The sequence below is a fragment of the Protopterus annectens genome, chromosome 7.part0 (genome assembly GCF_019279795.1).
Source record: "Protopterus annectens isolate FY-2018-M chromosome 7.part0, PAN1.0, whole genome shotgun sequence".
NCBI lineage: Eukaryota > Metazoa > Chordata > Ceratodontiformes > Protopteridae > Protopterus > Protopterus annectens.
Genome location: NC_056739.1, coordinates 892,821,910 through 892,848,186, shown reverse-complemented (window position 1 = coordinate 892,848,186; position 26,277 = coordinate 892,821,910). Strand labels below are relative to the sequence as shown.

The 26,277-nt window shown below is 41.5% G+C and overlaps 2 protein-coding genes across 2 annotated transcripts in view; one reads left to right on the top strand and one right to left on the bottom strand.

Annotated features, from left to right (window-relative positions):
• Positions 1-10,241, bottom strand: part of RRP9 (ribosomal RNA processing 9, U3 small nucleolar RNA binding protein) — a gene marked incomplete in the record, with an annotated part of 550,676 nt that extends 540,435 nt beyond the window's left edge. Inside the window, 1 exon segment of the mRNA XM_044077476.1 lies at positions 10,031-10,241. Within this exon segment, the coding sequence (XP_043933411.1) occupies positions 10,031-10,096 (66 nt within the window).
• Positions 10,242-10,660: 419 nt separating this feature from the next.
• The window catches only part of PARP3 (poly(ADP-ribose) polymerase family member 3), a 487,884-nt gene continuing 472,267 nt past the window's right edge, over positions 10,661-26,277 (top strand). Inside the window, exon 1 of the mRNA XM_044077474.1 lies at positions 10,661-10,833. The gene's annotated coding sequence lies outside the window, so the exon portion shown is untranslated. The remainder of the gene's footprint in view (positions 10,834-26,277) is intronic.

The window sequence follows — 26,277 nt, the reverse complement described above, 5'->3', positions numbered from 1 at the left end:
AACATGCTGCACTAGATTTAGACATAGGCTAAATGAGATACGACACAAATGTTTCACCAGCAAAGAAACTTGTCCAATCTCCCAAGTTCAGTTATACATTAGAATCTTACCAAAGCACTACTTTTCACTAAGCAAGAGTTCCAGTCTTTCAACCATAAATAACCTATAATGTGCATACTATATAAATACTGTGTGTGTGCAAAATACACACTTTTTCTTACTATTTCTTTTGTCTTCCATTTATTACTTGCTAAATATCCATAGATTTATGATGAGGTCTCCGACCTCAAATTTGTGTGCTTGAGAAATCAGTGTCAAGAAATTCATCTGAAGACTGAAGCTTGAGAGAGAAACTTTTGACATCCATTTCAAGAATGCACGGTACAAAGGATTATGAATGGATTACCAATCCTAACCTGGCTATTACATGTTTGAGAAATGGAGGCTAAGAAATTCAGCTCAAGAGCGAAGCTCGAGAGGTAAATCTTGGCATCCATGTTGACAGCACATAATAAAGGGTTATGATCAGGCTGATCAAAATTCTTTGTAGTGCAGAGTTACTACTAGTTACAGGAAAATAAAATGCACAAAGTGTTCTGCCAGCGCACTTAATGAGTGCTGTCGCACAGGAAGTTACGCAGTGTCTTATGTCACACAAAGTCAGAGATACACCACTGGTACAGACATCAGACACAAACATATTTGTTTTTAATTCTGTTGCTATCATCTGCTTGTCAGTACTGGCAGATTTCACTGCCTAGAGCTATACCATATCTTAAGTGAAGCAGTGGGTGCTTAACAATTAAAATTGGGTCTTGCACTATACAAGCACCTAACCGATTTGTCTTTTTCTGGACATTATATTCTCCCTGCTCCACGTGTTGATTACAATAACACTAAGACTGTTCATAATTTCTCTGGTATTATGTTTTCAACAATCACTTTTGTCTTTTTTTCAACCACCTGTAACACACAATTTGTTCACTAAAGTTTTACTTTGTACGCAGTGCAGTGTAATATTGTGTAGTGTAATATTTGTGTCTCTAAGTGCCATTAACCCTACATAAAGTTTACCAGCCGAAAAGGGTCAACAGACCATTCACTCACCTAGCTATTAAATATAAACACACTGACTTCTAGATACACTTGCTTTATGCAGTGACTTTTACTTCTTTATTTATTTATTTATAGTAACTTGTCTTTGCCCACGACAAAAAGCCCAACTGGATAAAAATCGTTTTCAGTGGAGGCCAAAGGAGAAAAGCTCCACATGAATACATACTTATGCATATTTATAACTGCAATGTCTTAACATACTTTCTATGGTGCATATCATCTTCGTACTCTTTCTCCATCTCATCACAATCTTCCTTCCTTCCCTCTATCTTTTCAGCTTCTTCGACTGTTTCCTATTTTATTTCTCCATACTGCTTAACTTTTTCTTAAAATATCCCTGTCCTAGACTCACTCTATATTATGTTAACAATAATGGTACAATACAAGACTGTAAAACAAATGGTTGTTACATATGAAGGCATATACAATAAAAAGAATAAAATGTTCATTTTTCACTATGTGTAGTTTCATTCATCCATCCACAACCCCTTTTCCACACATGGGGGTTAGAGTGTCACTTGAACAGTAACAATCATCTAGAGCCAAGATTCACACAGCCATGTGGCTAGCCCTTGCCACAGATGTTCTTCTATACCACATGCTTGCATGAACACTCACCTATGGCCAAGTTACAGTGTCTAATCTACCCACATACACACATTGTCCAGAAGTTCTGTTATTATACACAGTCACTTGAATGTTTCACTTGACACTTAGAGATTTTTTATCAGCTTTCTTAATCTTTACTTTTGTATTACATTTCTCCTGCAGCTGTATCCCAGCCTCAAGTAAAAATGGGTTTGGACCAGGTGAAGCTTCCAGTCAACAAAAAATAAAAGCATTTAAAAAAAGACGAACACACAAAGTGGGGATGTTTAAAATATTATGCTTGATGTGATCTGATTTTACAATTACTAAGGCAATGTTTCACTCGGTTTTAACCCATTTGACTGCTGGGCCAGATACATGAAATTTTGCAGAATGTTTTCATCTCAATCAATGCACAAACGATGATACAAGGGATTACTTATAGGCCAACTTAGTGAATGCAGCACCATTAATTGTGCCAGTGTGAAACACCAATGGGAAACATACTGCTAAACAATTACGACGTGGTGGGTAGTAAGGACAAAAAAAAGATCAGATGCATAAGCTTCTGAGCTACCCAAGCCTTTCTGTGTTTGAGAGAAGCCTTCTAGCTTATCAGTGGGAGTGGTAAGCACTAGGTAGCCTATCTACCACAAGAAGAGTGGTTTCTGGCCCAGAAATTGTAGTTTATTGACCGTTTGGGCAGTTTTTCCATCTCTTTCAACTTTCTGGTTTAAAAGCCAGCATTTGCACTTGTTTCCTGCCTTTTCTGTAACTAGTCTAGTCCAGATACAGATATCCAGGACTGTTTGTAAGCTTCTGAGCGGTGCCAAACTCTGCGCTTCAATTTTTCCCTTAGATCTGCTAGTTCTCCCCTCTTCTACACGTTTACTAGCTTATTAGTTTAGCACTTTACCAGACTTCTTGTAGCAATTACTGTAGCACACACAAGTGTTACCAGCACTAAACGTTCTACAAGGAAACGGCTCCAGTACTTATTAATGCCCACTCCTCCAGGCATGTCTAAAGGTCAGTTCCCTGTATGTTCTCCTATTAACCTGGTGAACTTGGGCATCCTGAGGCATTCTAGCAACTGCCTCATGTACATTGACAACCCTCTCCTCTTACCTCCCAACACTCAAGACTTGCGAGAGATGCACTCATATATCCAAATTGGAAGCCACGCACTCTCCAGCCAAGACCGGACTAGCTGGCCAAGAGGAGACACAGCCCTCCAGAACACACACTAGCACTGCCTTCACATAAAAAAAAAAAAAAAAAAAAACACACACACACCCACGTTCGCAGGGACTCTCAATAAAAATCCACCCAAACAGCAGAGAGCTCCAAGGCAGAAACACACTCGACCACCACAATGAAACACTAACCATGAGACACAACTCTCCTAAACAGTGTGCTACTCAACCAAAGTCCATACGGCAAAACAGCATGCCCAACATACTAGTCATAAGTGACTCGATAGTGAGGTACACTGAAGTCCCACTCACTAGGTTGAATAAGGAGAAAGTAACAGGTCAGCTGCCTGTCAGGCGCCAGGATCCAGAACAAAATGCATGCACTCAAGTCCCTGAACAACAGGTACATGTATAACTCTGTCATTGTACATGTGGGTGTGAATGACTTGAGACGTACCTCCCCGGACTACATGAAAAGAGACATGGAGGAGCTCTTGGATTATGTAGCCCAGGCGAGTAAGACCCTAGCCCTGAGCAGCATCCAACCATCACCCAGAATGATACCACTGTACAAGCAGAAAAGGATCGATTTCAACAACTGAATAAGTTTCTGGTATAATTCTAAGGAGATCCAGTATCTGTCTGCCTGGGATGACATGACTGACAGACCTCGATGCTTTGCCAGAGATGGCCTGCACCTGTCACCCCTGGGCTTTCGGATACTGGCCAAGGCGCTTGCCACCCCTGTAGTGCCTTTTTTAGGCAGTGTTCCAAAGACCAAATTACCACCGTAACAGCTACAAACAAATGCAATATGAGGATCATGCTGTTCAATGCTAAAAGTCTAAATCTCAAAATGCACTCGCTCGAAGCACTCCTTAAAATGGAGAACAAACATTTGTGCTGTAACAGAGACCTAGTTCAAGGCAGCAGAAAATACCCCTGCACTACCAGGCTATAACTCATTGCACACCTTTCGGCCCCAGAACTTGGACCAAAGCTCCAAAGGTGGTGGTGTTTCCATATTCATAAAAGATGCATACACCTCTAGACTGGTAGCCCAACATAACGCATGTGAGATACTTCAGATGCAGCTAACATTGGGTAAGACACCGATTTACAGGTTGTAGCCTGCTATATGTCCCCAACCATTCCCAAAGACTCACACTCCACGTTCCTAAGCACCCTGGAGAATATTAGGGTCCAACCTAACACTCTCATACTGGGCGACTTCAACTACTCCTCCATTAACTGGGAAAACTAGTCCTATACCAATACACTTGCCCAACGTTTCCTTAAATTTAATAATTCCAATGCCCTGAACCAGCTCACTCTTACCCCCACCAGAGGTAGCAGCATCTCTGACCTGGTCATTACTAACATGGGCGACCATTGCTCTACACCAATAGTCATCTCCTCCCTGGTTAGATCAGACCACAAACTAATCACCTTGGAAACCCACATTGCTCCCACACCCCCCGCAAAGGTAACCACCATGAAAAACTTCCCCAAAACTAACTTTGGGCTCCTAAAAACAGAGGTGGCTAACTTCACTTCACCCATGCAAATGGAGAATAGTTGCATGACCGCTGAGTCATACACCAATGCACTGTACGAACACGTACACAAATGCATCGCTCTCGCACTACCCAATAGAACCAAGACACTCTCCTCCAAAAAAAGGAAGCCAATCTGGTGGTCCCCTGCCATAACTAAACTCTACAACAGAAGGAGGAAACTTATGCGGAATAAGGTAAAGTCCCAAGACTGGAAAAACTCCCTTATCAGCCTCAACACAAAGTTGAGATCCCTCATCAAAGCTAGCTAAGAAAACAGAATTGCAGCAGATAGTAAAGACAACCACAAGGCCTTCTACAGTTATGTAAAGAATTGCCACGGCAACACCCAGATTTGCTCTGAGCTACTGCACAATAGTACCTCCTATACCAAGCCAACAGATCCAATATACTGGCTGACAGATTCAGTGCCAACTTTACCCCTCTCTCCCCTCCTAAAGGACCAAACACAATACCAGTAGATTGCCAGGCACCCAGTATTACTGCTGCACAGGTTAAAACAGCACTGTCCAAGGCCAAGAATACAGCTTCTATGGGACCTGACAATATCCCTGGCTGTGTTCTACATGAACTAGAGAGTGAACTGGCACCTCACCTGTGTGCCCTGTTCAATCACAGCCTCACCTCAGGCTTTGTCCCTACCAAATGGCACACTCCTACAGTCATCCCTCTCCACAAAGGAGAAGTGACTACAGACCCAGGGAACTATCGCCTCATTAGCCTGACGAGTCTGATATGCAAAGTTATGGAACGCATCATCATGGAACTAAAACAAGGATACAGGGAATCTCCAAATTCTGGATCCTACACGGTTTGGTTTTGTGAAGGGTAGATAATGCCTGTTCAAGTTGGTCGACTTCTGAGTCAGTCACCAGAGCTGTGGATGAAGGAAAGGTGGTTCATACAGCCTACCTTGATCTGGCCGAGGCCTTTGATACCATTCCCCACTCAGGAATCACAGAAAAACTCACTAAATTAGGCATCAACCCCTATATCACTAGGTGGGTTACAAAATGGCTCACAGACGGAACCTACAGTGTGAAAGTAGCTGACTCCAAGTTGGACTGCAGACCAGTTACGAGTGGAGTCCCACAGGGTTCGGTCCTGGGTCATTTCCTGTTTTGGTATCTACTTCTCTGAAGTCCAGGCCAACACGAAGGGACTCTGGCTGTCAAACTTCACAGACGATTGCAAGTTGGGAGTTATTAACTCCCCAAGTGAGGCTGACATCCTACAGAAAGGCCTCACTGAGACCAATGACTGGTGTCAGAACCATGGCCTTAAGTTTAGTGCCAAAAATGTGTTGTCATCCCCTTGGGAAAAACTCAGTTCCCTTGAATTACCACATTGATGGTAGTCCACTGAACAAAGGTGTTATAAGAGATCTGGGAACACGGGTTGACAGCAACCTCTCTTTTAACCACCACATTGCCACTGTGGTCAGAAAGTCCTTCTATGTGGTACATCTCATTACTAAGGGTTTTGCATCCAGGAAGAAAGCGGTCATTGTCGCCCTCTACTCTTCCCTCATTAGGCCAATCATCGAGTACCATGCCTCATTTGGCATGTACCTCAATAGGCACTTGCAACTGGAGAGGCCACAAAAGTACCTCACAAAGAGGATCCTAGGCCTTAAACACTTGTCCTATATGGACAGATGCAAAATACTCCAACTATTCTCGGTCTCATATCACCTTCTTCAAGGCGATCTCTGCTGGACTTACAAAGTGATGTCTGACCCAGTTCTGTTAGAAATGCTACATCTAAAGAAATCCCAATCCCTCTGCACCACACTCTCCAAATACCTCAACCTCATTACCACAATCAACAAAGCATGCTGGAGGGACAGGTTCATAACCCTGACTGCCCATCCTCTGGAACAGACTTCCCATACATGTCAAGCAGAGCAGAGCACCTCACTGGCCTTTTTCAAGAGAGATCTTGATGAGTGGATGGGAAGTAGAAAATTCACCCTGGGGATAACTCCAGTGGCTCTACTCGGCAGAGACACTGGGAACTAAGGTCGGGTGGCACAATGCCAAGGTAATCCTATGGGCTAGGCTTGTAAAGGCTCCAGGGCTATTAGCCTATTACACACCTATGAGACTGGGCACATGGTCACATACCTCTCAAGTGTACCTCATTAGGAGGAACGTACCCATAGCTTTTAAGTGTACCTCATTTGGGGTCTTACAAAGTTCATGTTCCTCAAAGTTCCACATGGAACAACTCTGTCACACATTCAGTGTTAGGAAATGTTTAGAGTGAAATCCGTTGTACATAGAAATGAATCATATTAATTCATCTTCTTTATAAGTAAAACCAGCATATTTTAACCATCCTATGACCTTCCTAGTTGAACTTGTTAGTAAGCCATTAGTATGTGTCCTAGGTTATGAGGGCTCATTTCCTCATTTTTGAGATGGAAGGTTGAAAGCTATGAACGTACCTCATTGTGGGTCTTAAAAACATTTGCATTGTTCAAAGTTCCACATTGAAAGGGTCTGTCACACATTTTGTTTGGAAGTTTTTGACTGATATCTATGATAAATAGCAATGAATCACATTAATTAATTAAAAGATCTTTTTTATAAGTAAAATCAGCAGATTTTAACCATCCTATGACCTTCCTACTTGCCTTGCTAGTAAGCCGTTGGTATCTGGTCCCCATTTTGCCCATTAGTTCCACATTACGAATGCCCGTTTTCCTCATTTTGGAGATGGAAGGTTGAGGGCCATAGCTCTCAAGTGTACCTCATTTGGGGTCTTAAAAAGTGCATGCTCCTCAAAGTTCCCACAAAATGCCCACACCTTCTTCACCAGTCCCAACTCATAGAGGCCTTCAAAATCCTTAAACAACCTGAGAATACCCCAGCACTAAAAAACTTAATGACTCCCTACTCCAATCTAAGCTGCCTTCGCTCAGCAAACAGACTCCTTGTCCAAACAACTAAATCTCTCAACCTAGGTGGTGACGTGCTATTTGCCAACACCACTGGTAAAATATGGAACTCTCTCCCAAATAACATCACGCTTGCAACTTCTCTAAGTCAATTCAAAAATAGTCTAAAACTCCACTTCAAGTCACACTGGCTATGTCCTTGCTCAAACGCAGACTAGCTCTGTGCCATTAACTAAAACATAAACAACTAGCTAAGATGATAAGTACTTTGTATACTGTGATAAAGAAATATGTATCCTGTCTAACTCTATGTCATTATACTGCCTAACGTCCTTGCTAATATGTTATTAATGTTACATTTGTAGTAATCTCAGAAACAGTAATGGCAGTCTTGTACTTGTATGTAAATAGCCTGTTTTTAAGTTCTTTCAGCTCATTTACTGTACCTAATTATCAATGTAACTCTGTTGGAGCTTTTCTCCCCGGGCCTCCGCTGAAAAAGGACATGTATCCAGTCGGACCATCCCGATTAACAAATGTAAAATAAATAAATAAATAATAAGTTCCACATTGAAAGGGTCTGTCACACATTCAGTGTTAAACTGCTAGCTATGCCTGATTAAATAGATATAGGTTCATAGGTTCATACTAGGCTATTTATAAGCCTAGCCAGAGTTTTGTGGCTTTCGCCACCCATTTAGTTTGGAGGATACTATGCCCATTATTTTGCTGTGCCTCTGTCAAGCAGTGACACTGAGATAATCCCTGGGGTATATCTGCGATCTCCCATCCATTGGTCAAGATTTCTCTTGAACAAAGCCAGCGAGGTGCTCTGCCTCACATGTACCGGGATTTTGTTCCACAGCATAGGGAGTCTCTGGGTGATGAATCTGTCCCTCCAGCACGTCCTATTATTAACCGTGTCAAGGTTTAAGTCTCCCGCCCTTGTAGTTCTGAGGGGTCTAGATTTTTTGAGGTGAAGCATGTTCATCAATTCTGGGTTGGACATGGCCTTGTATGTCAGGCACAGGTCACCTCTGAGCAGACAGTCGGGCAGCATAGGAGATATTTTTGAGACCCTTTATCCTTTTGGTGAGGAACTTTTGGGGCCTTTCCAGTTGCTGCAGGTGTCGTGTCAGATACATTCCGAATGGGGCATTGTACTCAATCATTGGCCTGATGAGTGATGAGTGATGAGTACAGGGGGACGATGACTTCCCTTGATCTAGATGTGAATCCCTTCATGATCAGGTGGGCAATGTAGAAGGTCTTTCTAACTACTTTGGCAACGTGAGTATTAAATGAAAGGTTACTGTCAACCTGGGTACCCAGATCCCTGATAACCTCTTCTGTGCTTAGTGGGTTGCCGCCTATATGGTAGCTAGGGGTAACCTTGTTTTTCCCGAAGGGTATGACTATACATTTTTTGGTGTTTAACTTTAGGCCATGGTTCTGGCACCAGTTTTCCGTTTCTATAAGACCCTTCTGAAGGATATCTGTGTCAGATGTGTTTTCAACTATGGCGCCCAGTTTGCAGTCATCTGCAAATTTTGTCAGCCATAATCCTCCTGTGTTTGCTTGTACTTCTGAAAAGTAGATGCCGAACAGGAGAGGGCCCAGGACTGAGCCCTGTGGGACACCACTTGTGACAGGCTTTGAGTCTGACATGGCGCCAGCAACTCTGACCCTATGGGTTCTGTCACTTAGCCAATTTGCAACCCATCTTGTGACGCATGGGTTTACATTTAAGCTGATGAGTTTTTCAATGATACCTGAGTGGGGTATTGTGTCGAAAGCCTTTGCCAGGTCGAGGTAGGCTGTGTGGACTGCCTTTCCCTCATCAATGGCCTTGGTGACTGTTTCGAAAAAGTCCACCAGGTTTAGAAGGCATGATCTGCCCTTGACAAAGCCAAACTGGGTCGGATCCAAAGTCTGCAAGTCTCCTATGTCTTTATTTATGAGTTCCATTATGATCCTCTCCATAGCTTTGCAGATCAAGCTTGTCAAGCTGATGGGACGGTAATTTCCCGGGTCGGTGGAGGGACCTCCTTTGTGAAGTGGGACCACAGTTGCCGTACGTCACTCCTTAGGCACGTATCCTGAGGTGAGGCTAAGATTAAACAGCTGCCCTAACTGCGGGTTTAATTCATCATTGAGTTCGTGGAGCACACATCCGGGGACACCATCTGGTCCCATGGATGCTATGTTTTTTGCCTTGGAGAGAGCACTTCTCACCTGAGCGTTTGAGATGTTTGGGGGGCTATAATTCATTAAAATATATTTTTTATAAGTAAAACCAGCATATTTTAGCCATCATATGACCTTCCTAGTTGAAGTTGTTAGTAAGCCATTAGTAAGTGCTCCACGTTTCGCCCATTTGTCACACATTATGAGAGCTAATTTTGGAGAAAGGAAGTTGACTGCTATGTGGAGCAAACTAAAACCAGGGCACAAACACTCGTACAATACACATAAATTGGATTACTGCAACGTAGGTGTCATATCTACGTATAATATCAGTTATAACCCATATTACAGATACTATCTATGCCATGACATGTGGTGAAAGACCAAGGCACCAAAAAAGTACTTTCACTGAGGATCGGTTTGTTCTTGCTATCAAAATCTTAATATGAATCTTCACAAAATACCTGTTTTAATGTCCGCTTTCTCCCCACTGCCTGAGACTTTCTTTTCCTTCCACTCAAGGAAGACATCACATTAAATCTCCACTATAATCAACAGATTACTGGTCTGCAACTCTCCATACATATAACACCACAATGACACACTTTCCGTAAAACGAAAAGCCCTGGTAACGTCCATACGTCACTACGTGATTCAGTGCAGTTCACAGGTATTGTTTCATGGTGCTTTAATTACTAAGTACTCCAGGGGGAGACTCGGAGCTGGCAAAGTGCACGTGCGTGTTGACGTTGCTAAAGCAGTTGCGTACGTAATTTCTGCAACGTTCTCGAGAAAATCTGTAAACCGGTCAGGTTTTCGCAGAATGTCCTGAGTTTTGCCTCGTAGTTTTTGGTCTGTTTCTCATAAAAAATGTGGCTTTCTGGCAAACACTGAGATTATCTGAGGAGTTAAGTCAATAAATGATGACATACATTTGAGTTTCAGACCCCAAATCCTTCATAAAAATGTGTGTTAACACAAACATTGTTGATTTGACTTTCTAAGTTCATAAGAGCACTATTTAAAATCTGTCCCGAATTCCAACCCCCCCCCCCCCCATTTCGTCAGGCTTTGACCAGATTTATTGTACTAAGAGGTTGAGAGGTATGTCCTTGAGTTTGGGCTGTCCGTTGGAAAAGCTGTATGAATTCGTGGTGTAAAGTGTGTAGTCATTATCTGCATGCGCATTGCATATACTTTGTATACGAAATAACAAACTTCTCTCCCACGTCCAGAACGATTGTATGTAATTACTCAAAAGCACAAGGTAAGGAAAATAGTAATGAGAGCGATAACACAGCATTGTAAATATATCAGCAAGTTGGGGTAAATGTAATTTGTATTTGTGTATCGACCGTGTAAAAATCGCGATCACAAAGTTATTTATTTTTTTCTGAAAAAGGAGATGTATGAAATAGGTTATTTTCCTTAAACTTGTAATTGCCACGAATATGTTGTCATGTTGATTGGTTTCTTGTGTATTAAACAGCTTGAACATAATGTGTGAGGAAAATCTATAAAAGCTTGTCAAGGGGTAAATCGAGCTTGAGAGTAAGAGTATAATTCTAAAATTTGTACAGTTATTCAGTAAGTGTTGTGAAGGTTTAAATCAAGTCTAGAAATAGGTGTATACCTCCAAAACAGAGGTGGGTGGTCTTCTGTGAATTTATATTTATGTATTTTTGTAAAATATATCAAACATGTCTGTCACTCTCTGAACACCTTACTGAAGGGATGCAAGGTCTCAAGACCATGTCCTACATGGACTGACTCAAAGCTTTGCCACTATACTGTGTATCCTGAAGTGACCCATGTCTAGCAGCTAGGTATCCTCTGACCCATTACTGATGGATTTACTGCTCATCAGCAAGTCTAATGGCATCATAAATGCGCGTCTAAGGTTCTATCACTGCTGTGAAACAGGCATCCTGTCCAGAGAAAACAAAGTTCATCGCTGCCTGTTTTCAAGTGCTACTTAGATCTATGGATGGGAAACAGAAACTTTACTCCAGGACTGTCACTGTACTAATGGACAGATGCAGCTCCTAAAAGGTTTATTCCACACATGGGTCCTCTCAAATTATCTATGTTAGGATCCCCAGTTATTCTCATTAGGAGTAATGTATAATTATTGACCATGGGATGGGTAAGGCCAGTCTTTAGCCAAATGGGATCGGTTATTTTGTGCAAAAAAAGGGAAAATGGCTAAGCTTAAAATTGGCTGCAGGGTAGCTAGCCTAGTACTTACCTCAGAACCTATTAAAACCGTACCTCTCCGTATCTAAACATTAAAATGATATCACTGGTCTGTGAAATCATAACAGAAGGAGAGAAAAACAGCCTACTTGTATTTTTTTAGAATAGAAGATCTTAAGTTCCTAACCCATATGGCATATACATACTTAGTTTAGTTATTTACAGATATGCGTATCCTTTACCACTCAACTATTCAGAATTTGCCAGAATGTCCATATTTTTTGCCTCATATGTTTGATCTGCTCCTCATAAAATGTGTGGTTTTCTGCCAAATCATTGAGTATTAACAGACATTTGAGTTTCAGATGTAATATCCTTCAGAAAATGTGCAGTTATTCCAGCAATGGCCTGAGTTTATAAGATATTCACACTCTGTCCTTGATTTTGAGTGCTTGTTCCCCCATTATTTTTGGCTTTGTGTAGAATTCCGTCTGTTAGAAGATGAGGTATGGAGTACTATAATGCAGATCTAACTTTATTGAGAAAGTCAATAAGTCTAGGAAAAGCAAAGTTAAATCTGAAACTAAAAAAAAAAAAATCACGGCAGTTGAGAGGTATGGTATGAGGTCTGAAAAAAGTGATGTGGAGTACTTATGAGGTCTGACAATTCAGTCAGTTGGTTTTCGGACTTGATTGTAAAACAACATGAAAAATTGTCTCACTGCCAACCCTTCCATATACACTCACAAGATAACTAACTGTTGATATTGTGATTTTTAAAAACATTGTTTAATTGCAGTATGTAAGTAAAGTAGCTTTTCCATTTGGTAATTATCTCTATGATTCAACAAAATTCTCACCACTCATGCTAACTGCCCAAATTGGCTTGGAAAATTAGTGTGAAGGCAAGTAAATGTGATTCAGAGGTAGGTATGACCACAGTAAGAAACTTCTCATTAATGGTTCGTTTTCATGTCTCTGAATCAAACTCTAGGACTCTCAGGCCCGATTGCTCTTGTGTTTTTAATAGCAACACATGCTTCAAGTAAGCAAAGATGTTCCCCACATGCACATGTTCAAACACCCTTCATACACACACACATACACTCCCAGATACACACACACATACACACACACACACACACATCAACAAACAAGCCCTGCCACTCTTACAGAAGCACTCAGTCATACACTCCCATACATAAGCCAACACAAACATACAGTTTAAAAAATACCCATATGCACATTAAAAAAAAAGCCTTATGTTTTTGGTGAACTTATCTGCACCACAAATATTCCTATAGGAATAAATGTGTGAATGGATTTTTGTGTCATTCATATTTTCCTTTTTGAATAATATTTTACGTGGATGAGTATAATTCACTGCTTGACCAAACAAGTCAGGAGCCACTGTCATTACTGGGGGAGAGCACATGGCTAATTAGCATTTGCCACTCCTCCAGACTGCAGCATTTAGTATTCAGCTTCACCAGTAAGACCTCTCTCTGTGATGAGGCCAAGGCAAGGGGAAACCTCAATGGCAGAGTAGACTAATAATCAGTAAGGCTGAGCAGGATACAGAAATCCTTCGTATTAAGGCTTCACCATCATGGTAAGTCTTTCTGTATCTCACAGCACGTCTTCCTCTTTTTCTTGGACTTTGAGCAAGTAATTTAATTATTTATATTTTCAAAACTGTAGAGACAAGGAGTTTCTGTGTGTTCTTGCTACCATATATACTGGTAACTCTTTTTCATGTTGATGAATTAAAAAAAAAAACATAACAAGTCAGGGTGTGGTATTGGAGATAACCCCTTTTCTCATAAGATTACCAATATCCTGCACTCAACAGGCAAATGGAGAGAGAGAAGGAGTGAAACCCAAGACTATAGCAGCTCATAGATTTAATCCTTTATGAAAAAAAAACATATGCATTTATCAGTCAGAAAAGTATACTGCACATCCCATCTAATCACAAAAGACAGGAATAGTCAATCCATGGAGATCAGTGTACCTTTTTTACCTCACAGATATGACCTATTTTTGAATACAATATTGTGTGTTGTAGCATTTGAACAAACAATCTGAAACAACATGAAAGGTGCAGCAAGTGAGCTGGAAACCTTGAACTACCCGAAAAGGCTTCAGGAACTGTCATTTTATTCTTTTTTTTTTGTATGAGTTAGTTAATGGCAATCTCTGACTGCTCTATAAAGCAATGGTGACTGATAAGTTTCTGTTTGAAAGTCTGTGTCTGATACAAGAGGTCAGGAAATGTCGTAGTATTAATAATAGCTAAAAGTGGAACAGCAGATTCATTAGAACTCTCCCAATGTGAAAACTGTGAAAAAAACAATAAAAACTATCAATGTGGGTAAAATTAAATTATTGGCTAGTAATTACACTGCCCTGGACACCAACAAAGAAGAGATTTAGAGAAAGTAAGAGAACATATACCAGAAAAGAAGAAAAAACACTGGGCGGAAATCTTGTAGTTTTAGCAAATAGCAGCTCAAGTTTCAGCTTTGGTATGGGAAATGGCTTCCAGTAATTTAGAGAAAAAAATAATTCAGTTGCAGTCAGAGGGGTTTAAAATAAGTGAAACATTGAGTAAAACAACAAAAGGATGAACAAATACAAGTTGTTTTATCTAGCTAGTCAGATGAATTGATAAAGCTGCAACAAGAGATTGTGAAATGAAGAAAGGTTGGTTTAGTATGAAGTTTCTCAAGAGGAGCTGTTACAAAAAAGATAGTAGAGTCAGAAGACAGAAAATGCAAAGAAAACCTGAGATTTTCTACAGTACTGAATAATATAGAAGGAAAAGACAGACTGCAATGATTTTATGAATGTTTAAATAAGCAACTGGGCCTGTGCTCCACGGCAGGATTTGTTAATTGGGAAGGCACGTTGTGCATGTGCTCTAAATTTGGCCATGAGAAAGCAACTAAGACCTATATTAGTAGTGATACAAATAAACCAGCCACAAGAGATGCAGCTGACAAAACTCTAGCAGAAGGGAAACATGCTAAAACTGGGAGCAGAGGAGCATTTGTGGAAAATGATTATTTGTCGTTCACCAAACTGAAGAAAAACAAGTTTATCCCAGCAGCCAGGAAACATATATAGGAAGGTGTGGGATACAAAATGTTGTATCTAGCTGTCTTTGGAATATTTTTCTTGGTGGACCAAATACCTTTTGAGATGAAGAAAAGATTAAGGTGGAAATAAAAAAAAGTGCTTAGCCAACAAAGAGTGAACCAGCAAAAAAGGACTCTGCTTCTCATTCTTCTGATAATAACAAAGCTTGAAGAGAGAGACTCAGTCACCAAACCTTTTTCCATCATTCCAAAAAGCGCCATTACTGACTAGATGGTCAGGAGTACAATGGACTTGAACCAGAGATTGGTGTTTGGGGATGGAAATGATCAGGAAGAAGACCAGTTGCAATGTGAAAGTAATGAATACAAAGGAGACTACAAAGCATCACTTATGTTAGATATAACATTAAATATGTGAATTTTGGCTTTCTGGGAAAGAATGGGATTTTGTTGACTGGATTAAACTAGTGCGAGGAATGTAAAGCATAATCCCCACTTTATGTCATTCATGTTTAAAATGACACTGAAGAGATAAGCAAAACATTTTTTGTTCTTATTAACTGTTGTATAAAAATTTCATTCCCTGGGATTCCTTAACAAGCATGTACACTTCTCGTTAAGCCTACAGAATTGCTTCGTGTTAGTGCAATAAGCAGCTGTGCTAATTGAATATGCACCAGCAGAAGTGTTAGCACCCAGGAAAAGGTGCGTGGAAGCTTGAACATACAATGTAAACAAAAGATGTTGCCTGTAGGCAAACCTAGTGAGTAAGTGTGCGTGGACAACTAACACAAAGCAAGGGCAAGTTTATTGAAACAGCTAAGATGCATAGGAAGTTAAAACTGGAAATTGCACTCATATAATGAAATTGGTGGAGAAATATGTCTGATGCCCGTGCACTGGCCCAGTAATCAAGGAGCCTCAATCCTCACCACTAACACCAGTGAGGGACGTGCACATTGGGAGGATAACAAGTACACACATAGTAAAATACAATTTCCATTAAGAGCACACAGAGATCACAGTCAGTCTGGGGCTGGTTTCCCCCTCACTCCAGATCCCCAATAAGACTTCTCACTGGCACAGCTATAGAGTGGAGTCAGTAGCCAGGGTTCCAAGCAAAGTCCTTTCAGCATTCTCTCTGTCCAACCTGTGCTTTGTGTCCCTGCCCAAGTAGCTCACACACACACACACACACACACACACACACACACACACACACACACACACACACTTTGAGATTTGATTTATACACAAACACACACCTGAGGAAGGCTGGCCCAGGTTTACTAGCTATCCCTCCTTTTGCCCAAACCATAAGGTAGTTAGCACTGCCACCAGAACCCCTACTTATCAGCTACTATAAGGGCCTACCCAAAGGGTGACCAATTCCACTGTGTAATGTTACTGTTATCCAAATGGTAAGTGTGACCCAAACTTTTAAGGCTATTCTAGAGTGGCCTATACAGTATCACCAAATACATGCAAGTACTCTAAGAGCTTAAATATCTGTAAGCAAACCATCCACAATTAAAAGGTTTAAATGTACCTAATAATAAATAACAGCACAAGACAGTACTCATTAACTCAGCACACTGACAACAGAGTTCACAATCATAGGAAATAATTTAAAATATAGTAGGACAGTCTCACATAAATATAGAAAACATCTACACTAATCTTGCTATATATCTATCTGTAAGAGAAACTATGTTCTAAATAACGTACTTACAGAGCAAGGCAAGGTGCTGGTGGGTTGTTAACAGGTCCACAACAAAGTGCAAAATGCACTATTTTTGTCTGAGATGGTTCTTAAGTTAGTAATACACATTACTGCTGAATCATCTCAGATTACATCATTCTTGTCACCTCTGCCTACGTTTCCCTGGCTAGCAGGAACTTAAATTTTGAACATATCTGTGTCAAAAATACTTATCTCTCAGAAGCTGACAATTCTCTCTTAGAAACTTGCCTGAACTGGAAGTCATAAAACAGTTACCTTGGTAACCTTTAATTACCTCTGTTTCCAGACAATAGAAAAAAGCCCCTAGCCTAGGCATCCTGTCTCAGCTTGAGATAAACTGACTTTATAACACATCGTAAAACTCTTTACTTAACTTATTTTCTTAGAGTTTTGCAAGTTAACTCTGTATATCACAATTTCTACTATGAAACATACATTTACACAGGCATAGAGTTTATACACATTTCTGCTCTTTTCCAGCAGGGTACCCTGTGGTTACAGTCTTGAAGCTCGGTACAGAACAATATAGTTTTCTCACATTTTTTAAGGCAAGCATACAAATCACATTACTATTCACAAATGACATAGAATTATTTACACAATTGTATCTAGCAGGGCTGGCAGTGTCACAATATGAAGCAGGGGAAGTTAAACAGGGAAATAGTACTCATTTAATGGGATTATTGAAGAAATAAGAAGACAAGGTAGGCTAAATGGGTAAATGTAATTCAGATAATTAGAGTCCGGTTATGCCATAAAGAACATTGTATTTATTTATTTATTTGACATGTGTTAACCGTGTTGGTCCAGCTGAGCCATCTGGCCCTTTTTTAGTGGAGACCTGAGGAGAAAAGCTCCAGTTTACAGAAATAGTGAAATTATATACATGAGCAAAATGAAGCATTAAACAATAATATACAAAAATTATGCACAAGAACAAATAAAGAATACAAATGTTGACAAGCAGTGGTGAATAGCAATGTACCTAGGATATACAGCAGTGTAGGACAAAATGAAACTAATGGTTACAACTTTTAAAAAATAAATTGCACAATGAGAGAGCAGAGTCCGTAAAGGATATTATTTATAAGGTAGTGTAAGTAATAACAAGAGAATTATATAGAAACTGAGAGAGTGGAAATGGAAATTAAGGGGGGGTAAGGCAAGTGCAGGATTTTGAGTTCAGGAAGTAGTTTTTGACTTTAGTTTTGAAGAGGATGGTACTAGAAATGCTATGGATATCAGGAGGAAGCCTATTCCAAGCTTCGGATTTTTAACATAAGTAATTTAATGTCGGTTTAATAAAATTTAATCCTGTACAATTCATTGACCCATGTACATAAATAAAAATAGACATTCTGACAAAAGATGTAAGAGGGACACAAAGCAATAAAGATAAGTAAATGTGATATAAATGTTAAGAAAATGCTGAGCTGTGATAACAGTTAGTAAGGCCAGTAGATACATTAGTGAATATTTGCATATACTGTTGTTATTTAATATCAGATGTGTATACAGGAAATTATTTGTGTTAACCGACCATAATGTTGTCTTCTCCACTTCATCATATATAAACACAAATAAATGTCCCCTACAGCTGTTGTCATGTACATCAGACAGTGACATTTTTTTGCTATTTCTTGTCACTTGCAAGCATAAAAAAGGGACATGATACCTTTTAACATGGATGAGACAAGCATATCCTTTATATTAATGTAAATAATTAACAGTAATATATAGCACTTACAATACATACATTTATAGTTGCCACTATCCATGTTCATTGGTACGCTCAGTAATTTTTGTGTTACTCATACAATTGTAGTGAGAATGCCTATCTAAACATATGTGGTAGGTGTATTGTGTATTGAAGTAGTCTGCCATTGGAATATATACTGTGGGTGAGATCAAAGGACAATTGATGTTAGAACACACATATAGGTTAAAGACTTGTAAAGCTGCAGTTGCCATGTGTATGAAAGAAACAATAGTGATGGTTTTAGGGCAGTGTGCACACCTGTGACAATGTGGACATATTGAGAAGAATCACAGTCACCTGTGCAATCATAACAGTAATGTTATGAACTGATGGAAAACAGATTTTGTTAAGCAGCTTGCATTTTGTGAATGTTAAAAAGTGACTGCTCATGGAAGTTGTATATACTTACATGCATACTGTATATACAAACATACATACAAATATTTAAAGCACGGGCATTAATGCGCTTCTAACTTGCCAATATGCCAAAACACTTGTTCCCATAATAAGTACCCAGGCTGTTCTTAAAAATATCTAAACTAGTACTAGCTTTAATGTAATTTGGTAGTCTGTTTCATGCATCAGCTACTCTGTCGGAGAACCAGTTAGTACACTTCTCATTCCTATAGAATGTTCTACATAGGTTGTCTGATGATTCTCTACTACTTTTTGATAACCCCAAACATTCCCAGAGGTAGTTGTCCCTAAATGCCCTATATACCTGAATAAGATCTCCTCTTAGATATATGTAAGAGACACTGTATAAGTTCAGATATTTTAGTCTTTCATAATAGCTTACATTTTCACATCCATGGATACCCTTGGTATATAGGGTTTCTATATTGTTATTCCATACCCAAGATTAGGTCTAAATTAAACTAACAATGACTTCATTATTTTTGATTTCCTAGACTTTATAAATATTTTTATACAACCTATATTTCTATAACTATCATTAAGCAATTGGTTAATAGGTTAGAAAAACTCATAGCTGCATCTACCCATATACCTAGGTCCTTAAATGAGTCTACAGTTTCAATCGCTGTGTGCTGTATTAAATATTCACCTTTCAGTTTATGTCTCCCAAATCTCATATGCTTAGTTTTTGATGTATTTATCAGCATATTATTTTCCTGTGCCCAAATGGTCAATTTAGTCAAGTTATTTTACAGACATGCCTTATCTGTAACACATGTAATCAGTTTACCCAATTTCAAGTCGTCTACATATAGACTGTAGAACACCTCAGATGAAAAAGTTAGGTCTGAAAGATACAATCTAAACAAGTAAGTGCCTGGGACAGAGCCCTGTGGGACATCCTGACTGTAACCAAGGATTTTGTCTGTCCAGTTGCTGTATGACACTTGACATGTCCTATTTTAAGTCATGCAGCTATCTCTGTTATCAAGAGTACATCAATACGTAGTTGTACTAATTTACTGATTAGTGTTATGTGTATGATTCTGTCAAATGCTGAAGTTAAATCTATATAAATTACATCACAGTACAATTTTTTCATTCTTAGCTGTTATTATTGTTATAGAACATCATGTTAAAGGTGGTAATATATCTGTTTTCAACATATACATGCTGATATATAGTTTCAAGTCCCAACCTATCCAGTTCTGACAACTTATCCAATATTACCATCTCCATTATTTTTCCACAACATGAAAGTAGACTTAAGGGTCTGTATGACTCTGGGTTTGTCCTACTCCCCATTCCCTTAAAAACAGGTTTAATAACCGCATGTATCCAATCTTGAGGAATCTCCCCATAGTTGTATGACCTAGTGAATAATAGATGTAATGCTATTGTAAGTTCTTGCTGAAGTGTTTTCAGGTCATTGTTACTAATTCCGTCTCCTCCCTGTGCTTTGTTTGGATCCTGTGCGTGCAGTTCTTTTTCAATATAATCTAATTTGATTTCAGTATCTAGGATTACCTCTTTTATCACTAGATCAACTTACCACCCCTTTTGTGGAGCCAAACTGTTTTGCATAAGATTTTGTAAATATATCTATAATCTGTTGTGCCTGAGAATAAATTTTAGAATCTACACACAGTTTATCAATTTGTGTGTCTTTACTCCTCTTCCACATCTTATGTATCTATAAAAAGGTTTCCTATTATGCTCAATATTTTTATATACATTTTCTTCAAAATTTTCTTGGTCTTGTCTCACACTATACTTAATCTGTTTGCCCAGCTTGTTTATTTCAGTTTTCAAAGTTGTAGTTTGACCTCTGTTCCATTTCTTATATTTTTTGTCTCTCACCTTAATCAGATATCTTGTTCTTATGGAAATATATCCCCCTGATGTTGTATGCCAAGATTCGGATGTTAAACATTTTTTTTTTATTTTTTGCACTCAAACAATTTCTCTTTCAAAACTTTCCACATTCCATCTGCCGTTTTTCCAGTGAACACATCACTGCATTTAGTTTTACATAGTGACAGTTTTGCTTCTATATAATCTGTAAATGTTAAGTTGTCTATCTCGCCTTCATTCTTGCTGGATGGGTTCGGAGCCGACCTCGCCCGACTGCCACTCTAAAGCTCGAGAGTTGGTTCCACCGGCTCGAGGCTCCCCTTATATCCCACAATGCTAGGCGAGAGTTACCTCAGATCTCGTTTGCCGCTACAGCTTCGAGGTTGGTTGTTCTACCGGTTCCTGGTGAGTTTAAGCTTTTTCTATTAAAAGTTACTCTTTTTACCCCCTTTTTAGTTTAATTATTCTCAAATTAGTGTAGTTCATTGAACTTTATCCCCGACCTAATTTTTCCCGTTTTTTGTTTAAAAGAACTTTTAGTTCTTCCCTTGGGCCTTAGGCCTTCCCTTCCCTAGGGAGTGTTTGTGTAGTTTACTACTGTTTATTGTACTTTATTTTTTAGTATTTTTACTAAAGTTGTTATTCTGACAGGGTATAACTGGTGTGTTTGAGTGTGTGTTTGTGTTCACCAGTTAGGCTATGTCAAAAGAAGCAAAGGTCTCCAGATTCAAGAAGTGTGATGCGTGCTGTCAGAAAATGTCTCTGACAGACGCTCACACTTCTTGTGTCTATTGTCTGGGGCCTTTGCACCTGCAGGACTCCTGTGCTGTTTGCCATGGCTTCAGCCCCAGGGTCCTGCAGGAAAGAAAAAACAAGCTTATTCTGAGAGGCTTGTTGAAGCCTGAGGATTCCCTGTCTGTCTCAACAGGGAAGCCCTCCAAGGCATCGAGGTCTTCGGCTCCGGCTTCTGAGCCGAGACCTCAGGTTGTTCAACCTTTGCCTTTATCGGCTCTGGCTGGAGCCGATAAGACTCAGTCCACAGTTTCTGTGGCTTCCGCTCGCCGGAGCCGAGGTTATCGAGGTACCTGTGTCGGCTCCGACAAGATCTTGAGCCGACAACCAGAAAGAGGTCTAGGTCACCTTCTCTTGGCTCCGTTCATTCGGCTCCAGGATCTCCCCTGCTGTCTGAACGGAGCCAAAGGTCTCATTCCTCTAGGTCATCGAGGCTGTCCGATCATGACCTTCAGAGGGTGGTGAGTCGACTACTCAAGTCCGAGGCACTAGCCCAGATGCTTCAGAGCCCGACTCATCAGTCGGTGCCTGCCCCGTCCATCAACTCTTTCCTCCTTCGACTCTCTTGAGTACGAAGCCGGGTCATGTCGGAACCGAGACTGTGGTCACCACGGAGCCGAGACAATTGTCTTCGGCTCAGTCGCCGGCTCCATTTTCTTCCATGGAGGAATCTCGGCGCCGGACTTCCCTCGTCGGCTCGAGGGTGAGTGGCATCGGACCCTTGTCCGACCCCTCTCCCTCTCGGTGCTTCGGCGCTGGTGAGTTCGGCTCCGACATCGGCCTCGGAGCCATCACTGTCGGTGCCGAGGGGGGTCCTTAGCTCCTCGGAGTGGGGACCTCTGGCTCTGCCTGACAGGGGTGCTTTCGAGGTCATGCGGAGTGTGTTAGAGCCTGGCTCTACTCCACAGTCGGCTCCGTCAGCCCCTCCCTCTATGCTGCCTCAGGGTAAGTCGACTCACTCCCTCATCCCGGACCGCAGAGAGCCAACTCCTCAGGAGCTCCCTTTGGGGATTTCATCCTCTTCCGAGGCCTCTCCTGATTTGGCAGAAGAGCCCCCTCGGAAGAGGAAGTGCAAGAGGAAGCACATTGACTCACCTGAGTCTATCACGTTGGACACAGATCTGGATGATTCTGAGGGTTCCCCCCGTTCCCCTTCTGAAGATGTCTCATTTGCAGACATTCTGGAGATCCTTAAACAGAGGGGAAATTGGCCAGCCCTCAACCCTTCGGAGGACGAATCTGTGTATCTTGAGGCGTTTGGCTCTCGTCCTTCCACCTCCTGGGTGTCCCCCCCCCTTCGACCCCCTCATGCAGGTGGTTGCTAAAAAGGCATGGACGGCTCCTGATTCAGTGGACCCCACTCCCAGGAGACCCTCCAAATTCATCACAGCTCCATCAGACAAGGAATTTTTATCAAAAGGAGTCTCTGTGGATGCTATGGTGGTAGCTGCCGCCACAAAGAAGGAACTGGCTGATCCTTCAGTGCCTGTCCATCCACCTAACAAGGAATCTAGGTCCATGGATAGGTGCGGAAGCGGATGTTCTCCTCAGCGACATTTACCATGCGTTCGCTGAATTACCTGTGCCATTTCACTCGTCTTCAAAGGGACTTGATCAAAGAAGCGAGTGAAATGCTGAAGGACCCTACAGCTGCGGGTTTCCAAGAGAAAATGAACACGCAGCTGGCTATCCTAATTCTATTTCCAACTCCTCCATGCGCCTCCTCTCTTATGCGGCCGATGGAGCGAGCAGAGCCGCAGGAACAGGGGTAGCCTTACGTAGGCACGCCTGGATGCGGCTATGCAATTTTGCGGAACCTTTCAAGACGTCTTTCACGAACTCCCCTTTGATGGATCATCTCTTTTGGTCCACAAGTGAAAGAAACCCTGACTAGGTGCGAGACTGATGGCAAGACCCTTTCTGCCGGAGTCCGTTTTCTACTCCTTCTAGGCCTTACCCCAAAGGCCAGAAGGGGAAAGATGTGGTTCCGTAAACAATCTCAAGGGACTTCGCCTGACGACAGAGTCGGTTCCCGCCAGAGGCAGAGGGGAACAACAATGGTAGACGCCGCCCTAGAGGCAGAGGGGTCCGCAGAACCAGGGCAATCGAGAAGCGTCCTCCGATAAGCCCTTTCAGCATCCCTGAGGTTGCCCGACTGCCCATCTTCGGAGGCAGTCGGGGAAGATTGTCACTGTACCCAGAAGCCTGGCTATCCTTGACACAAGACAAATGGGTACAGTCCATCATTTCGAAGGTTATTCTATTCCCTTTCTTCGCTTTTCCAAATCAGTCAAAAATCCCTTCCAGATGTTCCACCCGCTCAAAGGGATATAGCAGCTTTGGAAATTTCAAAACTGCTTGCAAAAGAGCTATTCAGCCAGTGCCAGCAGACCAACTAGGATCCGGAATCTACTCAAGGTTCTTTTTAGTTCCAAAGAAAACAGGGGACTGGAGACCAATTTTGGATCTCAGTATCTTGAACAGATCGGTCAAGAAAACAAGATTTCGGATGGTCACGCTGCAATCCATTCTTCCCCTATTGGGAAAAGGAAACTGGATGTGCTCTATAGACCTTCAGGACGCGTACTATCACATACAAATGAACAGACGCTCCAGAAGATTCCTCCGCTTCAGGCTGGGAACCAGTCATTTTCAATTCAGGGCCCTGCCCTTTGGTCTCACCACTGCCCCCCGGGTGTTTACCAAATGCATGGCAGTGGTAACTTCTCACCTGAGACGACAAGGATTCCAGGTGTTTCCATATTTGGACGACTGGCTCCTCACAGCTCCCACCAAGCATCTCCTTCTGATGGCCAGAGATTACACTTTTCGCGTCTGTCAAAAACTGGGTATCTCAATAAATTGCGAAAAGTCTGTTTTGTCGCCTTGTCGTACTATTACCTACATAGGCGCAAATTTAGATACTGTAAACATGTCTGCAACACTAACGAACCAAAGGATATCAGACATTCAAAAATTGGTATCACTACTTCTCAACAACAACAGAGCCAAAGCCAGGTTAGTTCTAAAGGTGTTGGGAATCATGGCAGCGCCATACCCTCCTTCCATTGGCCAGATACCACATGCGGATCCTTCAGTGGATGCTCTTTTCTCAATGGTCATACCAGGAACTTCCAATGTCTCACACCATTATGATCACGCAAGCGTGCAAAAGCATCTCATGTGGTGGATGTCTTCCCCCTAGCTCCTGTTGGGGAGTCCATCTGTTCCACCACCTCCGCTTGCTGCTCCGACCACGGATGCCTCCCTGCCCGGGTGGGGGCATTATCAGGGCAGGACAGTCCAGGGCACATGGCAACCAAACGAATGCCACTTGCACATAAATGTTCTGGAGATGAGAGCAGTGCTTTTAGCGTTGCAAGCCCTTCAACACTCTCTTCCCTTGGGAACGATTGCAATCCAGACAGACAATATGTCTGTAGTGTGGTACATCAACAAACAAGGCGGAACCAGATCATACCCCTGTGTCGAGAAGCACTCAGACTGTGGCAATGGGCAATTTCTTCTCAGCGTTTTCTGATAGCAACGCACATCCCGGAAGTCCAATCACATTGCGGACAAGTTGAGCAGAGCTATTCTCATGCCTCACGAGTGGTCTCTGAAAGACTCTGTAGTGAGAGATTTTTCTCAAGTGGGGTCAGCCTTGCTGCGATCTTTTGCTACTCCCCAAAACAGCAAGTGCAGAGAATACTTCACTCTATTCCCTTTACCAGGCCAACCCAGCAGGGACGCTAGTCCAAGTTTGGCCCGGGACTTCTATATGCATTTCCTCCTTTCCCACTGATCTCTCAAGTAATACAGAAAGCTATCACTCAGAAGGCCTCATTGATCCTCATTGCTCCTTACTGGCCTCGACAAGTGTGGTTCCCCTTTCTGCATCGATTTCTTTTGAGCGACCGTGGAATCTGGACCTAGTTCCAGATCTTTTGATCCATCAGTCGGGTCAGTTTCATCGCTCCCTCCCTCTCTGAACCTCACTGCTTGGTTCCTCCACTTCCAACCGTAGCCAGGCTTCCTCAATTATCTCACTCTGTTAGAGATATTTTGATAGCTTCCCATAAATCTTCCACTCGAAAGATTTATTTGAGTAAGTGGAAACGCTTTTCATATTGGGCACAAGGAAAGGACATAGATCCTTTCACCGCTTCCATCCAACTAGTCCTTGATTTTCTTGCTGAACTCTTCCATGCAGGTTCATCTCCATCTACTCTTAAGGTTCAATTGGCAGCTATTTCTAATTTCCATGTGGGTATTTCTGAATCCGCCCTAATGTCCCACAAACTCTGCAAAGCCTTTTTGAAAGGAGTTTTTCTTCTCAGACCTCCTGTAAGAAATCCTCCTTCTCCTTGGGACCTAAATTTAGTTCTTGCTTCTTTGATTCTTTCCCCTTTCGAACCTGCAGCTTCATGTTCCTTAAAGTTATTATCATGGAAAACTCTCTTTCTGGTGGCTATCACATCAGCTAGAAGAATTTCAGAACTTCAAGCACTCAGTTGTCGTTCTCCTTACCTTGTGTTCCATAAGGACAGAGTTTCCTTACGAACTAACCCGTCCTTTTGCCTAAGGTGGTTTCAACATCAAATCTAAACCAATGCATTGACCTCCCTGTCTTTTTCCCGGAGTATTCAAATAGGTCTGAACAAAATTACATTGTCTGGATGTTCATCGTCAATTAAGGTACTACTTGGACAGGACGAAACAATTCAGAAAATCTGATCAGCTGTTTGTCTCCTATGCGGAAAGCAGAAAGGGACTTCCAGTTTCTAAGGTATCTTTATCCAGATGGCTAACATCTCTGATTACCCTTGTTTATGAGATTAGACACCA